An 11,085-nucleotide genomic window follows, 5' to 3' on the forward strand; every position below is an offset into this window, starting at 1 on the left:
GGGAAGGGTAAGCTGGGATGAAGTGAGGGAGTGGCATGGACATATATACACTACCAAATGTAAAACAGATAGCTAGTGGGAAGTAGCCGCATAGCACAGGGAGATCAGTTCAGTGTTTTGTGACCACCTAGAGGGATGGGATAGGGAGGGTGGGAGGGAGACGCAAGAGGGAGGAGATATGGCTATATATGTATATGTATAGCTGATTCACTTTGGTATAAAGCAGAAGCTAACACACCATTGTAAAGCAATTATACTCCAATAAAGATGTTTAAAACAAAAAACAAAAAACTGAACATCTTAGTACTTCCCTGGTGGCACAGTGGTTAAGAATCCACCTGCCAATGCCAGGGACACGGGTTCGAGCCCTGGTCCAGGAAGATCCCACATGCCGTGGAGTAACTAAGCCCGTGCACCACAACTACTGAGTCCGCGTGCCACAACTACTGAAGCCCGCGCACCTAGAGCCTGTCTTCTGCAACAAGAGAAGCCACTGCAACGAGAAGCCCGTGCATTGCAATGAAGAGTAGCCCCCGCTCACCACAACTAGAGGAAGCCCGCGCGCAGCAACAAAGACCCAACGCAGCCAAAAATAAATAAATTAAAAAAATTTTGTTTTAATAAATAAATAAAATTGAACATCTTGATTACATAACCTCTAAGTCATTCTTGTTGAATGAACTACATTGATGTTTCTCAATCACTTAAAAATTAATGTTCCTGACAACAATAACAAAAGTTTTATACTCTTCTTACAGTTGGCATTATAATACCGAATATCCTTTTAAAAGCTATGCAGGTGCCTTCAACCCATTTTGATACACTCCCATGGAAAAATTCACTAAACATTCAAATAACATAATGTGGTAAGTTACAGTCAATCTTTGTTAATCAAAGATTACTATATGACTCATCACTGTAATTACATTAATATTAACGACTCATTCATGCTATGACAACCTTAACAAAGGCTGTTACCATGAACTGAAATGTCACTTAATGTTAAAAAGAGTCTTTAAAGTGGATGTGATAGCCTTTCTTTTTTTTAAATGGATCTTTATTGGAGTATAATTGCTTCACAATACCGTGTTAGTTTCTGTTGCACAACAAAGCGAATCAGCCATATGCATACACTTGTCCCCATATCCCCTCCCTCTTGAGATGTGATAGCTTTATATCCTAACGAGTGGTTTAGAATATACAATATATTTGTATTTATTTTAGCAGTAGAAAGAAAGCAATGAAAAACATTCTAAAAATGACATTTGAAATGTATCTTCTATACCTGACAGGTAGATATAGTGCCAATGTCACTCTGTATATGAATTAGATAGAAGTCAGAGCTTTAATATTAGCAAAGGTGCCAGCTTTCATTGACCTAAGAGAGATTTTCCTTTTGCCTCAGAAATGATGGTATGTGGTAGTATAACAAGAGTGACCCTTATAATGGAATTTAAGAAAAAACAATTATAATATACAAATGTGGACTCACTAGGTCAAAGGAAATATAGATTATACCCCAACTGGGGTCTGAAAAGGCATGACCAGAGAAATTGAAAGAAGTGGTAGCTCCATGAAGACAGGAATTTTATCTATTTGGTTCACCAAGAGTAGGTATCTCAGGCACAAAGCAGGCATTAAAAAAATATTATTTTTGTTGAGAGAAGACAAATCTTAGATAACTGTGGTAGGACAGTGTCATGGCTAAGTACTAACACTCTTCCCTAGCTTTCTTCCCTTTCCCATCCCCAAAGAAAAGTTTTACTGCCCCCGTAACAATTCAGACAATACGTGCTCACCGTGACAATTCCAACAATTCAAAAAAGATTTCATAAAGAGAAAAATTAGGATAGAATCACTCTAGAACCTACCATCAAAAAATAACAACTTAAAGTACTGAACCAATCCTTATTTTGGGACAAGTCTTTCTGACCTTTTCCTATCTTAAGCAATAGAGAGAAACACTACTGCATATACATCTTTGGCCACTTGTCTTACTATGATAAATTCTTAGATACAAGACTGCTAGATCAAAGGATGTATCCTTTTATAGTGCTTTTGACACAAATTACCAAACTTCTCTCCAGAAAGGCTATATCTTTTTATAGCCTATGGAAGGTGTGGTCTTTCTTGTCCTCGCTGCAATAAAAACTTACACAAGAGTAGAAATGGGTATACAGAAGCCTGACCCATAAGTGGAGAAAAAAGCATAGTCAGGGGCTACAGGAGAAGCATATTAATGAAGAAGAGAGGCAAAGACAAGTAAGACCTATCCTATTTTACTTCTCTATTTCCACTTGGCTCCAGAAAGTTGTATGTATTCCCATCTAAGAGTAGAAAAGACTAGAATAGAAGAGGACAAAGAAGGAGACTTCTACTTACTTGTCTCAATCAACAGACATCATAAAAACACCTCTCTTGGATTACCTTATGTTTGTCCTCACTTACCTTGCCTATCCTTTTTTTTAGTTTACTTTTCCCCTGACACATAACCAGAGGCTATAAAACGGAAGCCTGCGTGGACGCAGCTGAATTGTGACTTGCTTGACTAAATCCACACAGTATCGCAATTTTTAACATCTGAATGTCTTTAGAAGGGGCACATACACTCCAGTTCATCAGTCTCTACCATTTACCTTCTTAAATTTCAGCATCCCACCCAGAGAGATGCCTGCTTGGTCCTGGAGGCACTTGCATTTGCTACCTTTCACATAAAATAACCGAAAGAAATTCAAATATCATAAAGCAGTGGTTTGGCAGATACTATCTGCATCACTGAATAAGCCTGGAACTTAAGGCCAGTCTTAAAGAGTGTTTATGTCTTCCTAAACTCAGTATCAAGGGGAATCTTAAGCAGCAAAGTAGGACTCAGGTCATCAACTCTTAATTGCTACTTGACTTAACTTAGGCTTCCTTTTATTTTCAGAAAATCATCACTTTTCTCCTGACACTGCAGGTACTTCAAGACCCAGAACCCTTAGCCCTTCCTTTTAGCACTGCTAACGATGTGCAACAACACAGCACAGGCACAGTGGTTCGCTAAGAGTAAGGCTCCTACTCACAGACACGGCACGGTGGTTCGCTAAGAGTAAGGCTCCTACTCACAGACACGGCACGGTGGTTCGCTAAGAGTAAGGCTCCTACTCACAGACACGGCACGGTGGTTCGCTAAGAGTAAGGCTCCTACTCACAGACACGGCACACAAACTTATGGTCATCAAAGGGCAAGTAGGGGGAGGGATAAATCAGGAGTATGGGATTGACAGACACACACTACTATATATAAAACAGACCAACAGCAAGGACCTACTGTATAGCACAGGGAACTATATTCAGTATCTTGTAATAACCTATAATGTGTATAATCGCATCACTTTGCTGGAAACCTGAAACTAATGCAATATTATAAATCACCTATACTTCAATTAAAAAAAAAAAAAGTAAGGCTCTTAAAACAGACTATCTGGGCTTCCCTGGTGGCGCAGTGGTTGAGAGTCCGCCTGCCGATGCAGGGGACGCGGGTTCGTGCCCCGATCCGGGAAGATCCCACGTGCCGCGGAGCGGCTGGGCCCGTGAGCCATGGCCGCTGAGCCTGCGCGTCTGGAGCCTGTGCTCCGCGACGGGAGAGGCCACAGCAATGAGAGGCCCGCGTACCACAAAAAACCAAAAACAAACAAACAAAAAACAAATAAAAAAAACAGACTATCTGATTCAACACCTGGACTGCCTAATTACTGGCTGTGTGACCTCAAGTAAGCTAACCTCTCTGTGCCTCAGTTTCTTCATCTGTAAAATAAGGATAGTAGCAGTAGTTACAATAATAAGAACAGTACCTGGCACAAAGTATACATAATATGTATACATGTGTGTATACTATTTTTATACACACAGAAAATACATACTGTGTGTGTGTATATATATATATATGCTGTGTATATATATATGCTGTGTATATATATATAATAAATATAGTATATATGATATACTTCAATAAAAAAGGTTTAAATACACACACACACACACACACACACACACACACACACACACACACACACACAGGCAGTCCTTGCTTTGAATGGTAGTGTGAGGCCGTAAAAATGCCCATAAAAGCTGAAACTATGCAAAGCAATCTTAATAATCAATGGGAAAAATTATCATTGTTTCATGACCTTTAAAATTTTTTGTCAAAACATTAAAAACTCTCAGTTATGAAGGTATTGAGAAAAAACAGCAAAACTAATATTTATTAAGGATACTAAAATATTAGAAACATTGAAAAATGAAGTGTTTTATTTCTTTGAGAAACTTTTCAGGAGTCATTTGAACAGTGGTTGTCTTCTTCTCATCGTATGATTTAGGATACACAGTGAACATCTTTTCTATGCTTGGCAAACTGTTATCTTCCTCACTAAGTCTGGATAACTCAAGCGCCTGACAGCAAGGTATGTGACTGCCGAGGTCCTTTCAAAATCTAAGAGTCTGTGATATTAAAGACAGAACAGAGTGAAGAAAGACATGAAGACTTACATTGTATTGATGATTAGCAACAGGTTTGTAATTGGTTGTCACAACTTTGTCTAGTTGCTGTGATAGCCTCACAGGTTTGGAAGATTCTTCTATTTGTAATCTGAAAAACAGAAGGCATTATTAACAAACTAACTTGTTTACTGGAGTGAAACCTCAAGAGTTATTCCTATAATTCTTCAAGACTAATACTTAATATATAAAGAAGATACATCAGTCTTAATACTTCAAAAACACACTGAATATGACAATAATGTAGAAACCAGACCATAAGCTAAACATACAAACCATGTTTAATTCTACAACTTCCTTCTAAACCTATACTTTACAGTCAAACTTTAAGTTTTAAAACAAAGAAGCTAATCAGCTTTAAATTTCTGGAAAAAAATTTGCAAGTAAAAATGAATTATCTTAAGTTACATGGTCTAAAACTAGTCAAGGTATTAATCCAAAACTTCTATTCATTTGATGAGATAAAAGTATGATAAAAAGATGACACATCAGCACTCAGGATCTAGTGGCTAGTAGCTGCTTTACTGGACAGTGCCTATAAATAACATTTCCGTCATCACAGAAATTTCTATTGGACAGCATTGGTTGTCAAACTGTAGGACTCCACCCATCTAAATTAAAATATAATTAAAAATATCACTTTTGGAAAAAGAGCCATAAAATAAACCTATGACACTAGGTATAGCATATTATAAATATATATATTCAAATAGCAATCTGAGGAGATTTTGTTTTGGACTAAATATTACCATATCCAGTGACTCACATTCAACCATTTACTTCTTATTTTAAAAATTAATTCTTTGGTATATGAGCACAGTAAATCTAAAAAATGTTTTAAGGGGGAAAATGGTGTAGCTTTCAAAATGACTATTTTTCTTTTTTATCAAAGTGACTATTTTTTTTAAAGGACAAAAGGTACCACTGTACCTCTAGACTTCTCGTCAGCAAGATCTCAGAATACAAGAATATATTTAAAGTACTATAGAAAAAAAATTGCCAACCATGTCTAGCTAAATTATAATTGAAGAGTAAGAGTTAAATAAAAGTATTTTTGTACAAAAACAAAGTTTATCATTCACAGATCCTCACTGAGAGAACTACTCAAGGATTCATTTCAGCAAAAAGTAAAATGAACCCAAAAGGAACTAGTGAGATGCAATGGTCACAGCAAAGAAACTGAGAACCATGTTAGAAAATTACCTACTTGACACAGACAAAAAAAAGAAGGTGGGTTTATAAAGAAAATGGAACTTAACATGAAAGAATGGGAAGAAAGAGATCAGAATGAATGCATTTAAGATTTCCATATGCTTTCTAAATTTTCTGCAATAAGCATCTATCACTTTCATAATCAGAAAAGGAAGTATACTTTCTTAAAGGAAAAAGAAAAATCATTTCTTAGTTTGAAAGCCATAAAAATGTTGGTCATTTAAAAATAATACATGTTGAACATCATATTACTTTCTTTTAATGGGACTTTAAATTCTTTGGTTCAACAGAACAGGAACTAAAAATTTTCATTTAAAATTCCTTCGAAAGAGAAAAACAAATAGTGTATGCTAATACATATATATGGAACCTAAAAAAAAAAAAAAGGTTCTGAAGAACCTAGGGGCAGGACAGGAATAAAGATGCAGACGTAGAGAATTGACTTGAGGACACAGGGAGTGGGAAGGGTAAGTTGGGGCAAAGTGAGAGAGTGGCATGGACATATATACACTACTAAATGCAAAATAGATAGCTAGTGGGAAGCAGCCGCATAGCACAAGGAGATCAGCTCTGTGACCACCTAGAGGGGTGGGATAGGGAAGGTGGGAGGGAGACGCAAGAAGGAGGAGATATGGGGATATATGTATACATATAGCTGATTCACTTTGTTATAAGGCAGAAACTAACACACCATTGTAAAGCAATTATACTCCAATAAAGACATTAAAAAAAAATTCCTTCAAAGGCACAACTTGCAGTATAAAAGGTACCTTTTATAACATTCTTATTATTTAATTACTTGGTTGGAGTTATTTCTCTGTATATTTCTGCCTATTTTTATGTATATAATACCAAATTCCTCAGAAGATATTAAATATCCACCAATTGCTTTTTTAATTTGAAAGCTATAAATACTACCGGTTTTATTTATTTATTTTTAATTAATTAATTTATTTTTTATTTTTGGCTGTGTTGGGTCTTCTTTTCTGTGCGAGGGCTTTCTCTAGTTGCGGCGAGCGGGGACCACTCTTCATTGCGGTGCGCAGGCCTCTCACTGTCGTGGCCTTTCTTGTTGCGGAGCACAGGCTCCGGACGCGCAGGCTCAGCGGCCATGGCTCCACGGGTCCAGTTGCTCCGCGGCATGTGGGATCTTCCCAGACCAGGGCTCGAACCCATGTCCCCTGCATTGGCAGGCAGATTCTCAACCACTGCGCCACCAGGGAAGCCCTACCGGTTTTATTTTTAACTATGATCCCCAAATTGAGTATAGACATTTCTGTATTAAAATATAAATATTTTAATTCTTCCAATTATTCATAAATCCATATATATCCTTTAAATACATAAATTCATTATTTTATAAAGTATAAAAAAAGTACTTTAGAAATGTCTTTAGAAACTTACTGTATATGTAACCATAAATCATATGTAGTTTGTTACTTTGCTTTCCATGGGCCAAATATACTTTCTATGAACCAGGAAGAAGGCACTAGCTAGAGGTCTAGAAGGGAGATGTCCACCCGAAGATGGACTTGGGTTAACAATCCTTCAATGGCCTCTTAACTGTTCTTGGGTGACACATAAGCTCCTTTACATGACTGCATGTCCCTCTGGGATCAAGTCCCTGATATCTCTCCAGCTTAATCCACTGTTCTCCCACATCTGCATCCCCATGGCTGCAGCTGTGCCATGACCAGACTTTATTTATTTAAAAAAAAATTTTTTTTTATATATTTTTTTGGTACGCGGGCCTCTCACTGTTGTGGCCTCTCCCGTCGCGGAGCACAGGCTCCAGACGCGCAGGCTCAGCGGCCATGGCTCACGGGCCCAGCCGCTCCGCGGCATGTGGGATCCTCCTGGACCGGGGCATGAACCCGCGTCCCCTGCATCGGCAGGCGGACTCTCAACCACTGCGCCACCAGGGAAGCCCCCACGACCAGACTTTAGAAGGATCCTCTTACAGGCAATCATCCAGCAAATGACTACTGGGTGCCTCTCTCTGAAGAAAAGACTTGATCAGTGGAAGACACACATTAAACAAATGCTTATCTATAACTGATTATCTGCAGGACTGAAGAGGGACAGGGGGTTGATATCATGACAACTGACTGCGTGCTGCTATGAAGTAAAGATTAACTCCAAGATGTGCACTTGAGGGTAAGCTGGAGCACTTGAGGGTAAGCTGGACAACCCAAGCTTATAAGAGATGAGGCAGAAATCCCTCCTCCAAGCTGAGAAGATGTCTCCAAGTGACTAAGAGATAAACGTTTAGAGAGAAAAGAATGATTGAAGACAGATATAGGAATGTTTACAAAGAGGTAGAACTAAGCATGTGTAACTCCTTGAAAAAAGGGGGAAAAAAAAAAAACCAAGTGGCAACCTGTCTCTGAACACCTCTCTGTGCTCTAACCTTAGCCCCATCGCCTTAATGCAATCAGTTCTCAGGGGTTTGGCCTCTCTAAATGGTAATCTACCTGTTATGCTGTCACTAAATTATCTTTCCTCCTTCAATCACCTCACTCCACAATTTGATCTTATGAGACATTCAAGGAGGGAGGCATGCGCTAGCTTCTTCCTTCTAGGTTAAATGATTGTTCCCATTACTTCACAATTTGAAAATTCCTTGGGGTTTCAGTTTGTTCAGGTAAGTGCATTTCTATAAATGGTAGCTTATTCTTGTCATGCTCTTACACTAGAATTTATTTTCAGACACTGCATCCTGATTCAGGTTCATGTGGCATACTTTCCTTTCAATTTTAATACAAAAGTTCTAAAAGCCAATTTCATCATCCATAGAGTGTCATGCCATTTTAATCCTCAAAGTATTTAATCTTTTAAATATATAAAGGAAAACACTGAATTAACTTTTTAAAAAATAAAAAGCTCACATTAAAATTTAACCTTTTTATTATACATTTAAAAGGTCAACTCTAAGGGTTTTGTTTTAATTAAAAGAGGATATCTTTATGATTCAAAACTCAAAAGGTGGGACTTCCCTGGTGGCACAGGGGTTAAGAATCTGCCTGCCAATGCAGGGGACACGGGTTCGAGCCCTGGTCCCGGAAGATCCCACATGCCGCGGAGCAACTAAGCCTGTGCACCACAACTACTGAGCCTGCGCTCTAGAGCCCGTGAGCCACAACGACTGAGCCAGCGTGCCACAACTACTGAAGCCCACATGCCTAGAGCCCATACTCCACAACAAGAGAAGCCACAGCAATGAGAAGCCCACGCACCGCAACAAAGAATAGTCCCTGCTCACCGCAACTAGAGAAAGCCCACGCGCAGCAACAAAGACCCAACGCGGCCATAAATAAATAGATTAAAACAAAACAAAACAAAACACCTCAAAAAGTTAATCTATGGACTGAAAATATAACATATTCTTAAAGAACTAAATCTTAAAATACTTTAATTAACCTGAATAGTTTAAAATAATTTAGCAGGGTTCTTTACTTAACGTTAAATAATTCATTTAACATTATCTCACGAAGTGTCAGAACAATTTGCAACTCCACTTCATCACTGAACAAAGCACCATGTTAAACACCACTGACCTCAACATGCCTTCAAAGTCAAAATGAGGTTTAAAACTAGGCTTGTACAAAATAATATAAATTGGAAATATTTGGTTTGTACAGCTGAACAGCAAACTACACACAGGTTTTATGCTGGACTGGGAGGAAGCTAAAAGTTTTACTGTCCCAACCATTTAAAAAATTGGGTCCTAACTTTTTCAGAAAATTTAAAAACATGGTGTTATTTTCAAGAAGTAATAGAAAAATATTACTATGTGATCATTTAGACACAGCTAGGCCCTGTTTTACAAACCATTAAAAAAAATACATGTTGCTAACTATTACCACCATTTCAGGACAATTTAGAATACACATTCACATTCTTAGAAGACTAGGACTCAATGAATTACCAGGCTTTCTAGAATTATTATTTAAAGAGTCAGTTTTATCTCTCATTTTTTCCCATCAAAGAAAAAGCTCAAGGGCTACATGACCCAAGAGCTTAAACACTAATAAAACGACAACTATAACAAATAACAGGCATCTAAAGCACTTACTATGTTGCTAGAAACTGTGCTAAAAGCTTTACCTACATCTTCTCAATCTTGCATTTTCCTTATAGAAGGCAAAACAGAACTAGAACTCAGATCTTTTTTTTTTAACTCAAAGGTTCAAGCAGTTAATCTATACAGTCTCTAAAAGGCCATGTAATAGAATAACATCTCTAATTAAAAGCTTATTGAGTTTAGATCAAAATAAGTAATTCTCTTATTATAACTATAAATGGAATATAACCTTTAAAAATTGTGAATCACTTTGTTGTACATCTGAAACTTACATAATGTTGTATATCAATTATATCTCAAAAAACACTTAATTCTCCTTGATGCTCAGCAACCTGCCTTCAAGTAGCCTAATTCCACACACACACACACACACACACACACACACACACACAAACACACACACAAAGAAGAGCACATTCTCCTTTATAACACTGAAAAAAATATTCCTATTAAGTCAATGTCACTAGTCACTAGGCTATAATCATAGTGCATAATCACCCTTATTAAAGTTACTTAAAGATCTTCATTATACTTTATTAAGATTTATGCACTACAGTGGGAATTCAATTCTCAAATTATTTAGTATATTTTGAAAATATAAAATTCATTAAAAAAAAGTAACATAGACATCCCCAAATATTTTAAAGTATGAACACTGGTAAGATCTAACAAAACAGAAAAAAGCCAAATTCTACTGCTCTAAGCTGTTGGCAGATTGGGGAAGAGAAGTCTACAAATTTTAGTCAATAGGTCTTTTGTTTACCTCACTGCTACATATAATGCTTCTTATGTAAAAGTAACTCAAAAATATTGGCTAAGCAAATGAACAAATGACCTTTATTGAACACCTTTTTTAGATCACAAAGGCTGAATCCCATATTAACAAATTTCCCAATAATACCTGATTTTATACATATAGACTATTCTCCTGCCTAAGCAAAATACCCTAAGTAATATTGCCTTGCTAATATGGTTATTAACTATAGAGTTAAACAACTACAAAAACACTGAATGACAAATGTTTCCATCAGCAGCTGCCAATGTAGGAGTCATTTTTAAAAAAACTTATTTATTATTTATTTATATATTTTTGGCTGTGTTGGGTCTTCGTTTCTGTGTGAGGGCTTTCTCTAGTTGCGGCGAGTGGGGGCCACTCTTCATCGCGCTACGCGGGCCTCTCACTATCGCGGCCTCTCTTGTTGCGGAGCATAGGCACGTGACGCGCAGGCTCTGTAGTGGTGGCTCACCGGCCT

The 11,085-nt window shown here is 37.5% G+C and overlaps 1 protein-coding gene across 3 annotated transcripts in view; it reads right to left on the minus strand.

Annotated features, from left to right (window-relative positions):
- GTF2F2 (general transcription factor IIF subunit 2) overlaps positions 1 to 11,085 on the minus strand; it is a 155,669-nt gene that overhangs the window by 26,043 nt on the left and 118,541 nt on the right. For all 3 annotated transcript variants that reach the window (XM_024125992.3, XM_024125994.3, XM_055089362.1), the window contains exon 6: positions 4,528 to 4,627. In XM_024125992.3, the coding sequence (XP_023981760.1) occupies positions 4,528 to 4,627 (100 nt within the window). The remainder of the gene's footprint in view (positions 1 to 4,527; positions 4,628 to 11,085) is intronic.

The sequence above is a fragment of the Physeter macrocephalus genome, chromosome 13 (genome assembly GCF_002837175.3).
Source record: "Physeter macrocephalus isolate SW-GA chromosome 13, ASM283717v5, whole genome shotgun sequence".
Taxonomy (NCBI): domain Eukaryota; kingdom Metazoa; phylum Chordata; class Mammalia; order Artiodactyla; family Physeteridae; genus Physeter; species Physeter macrocephalus.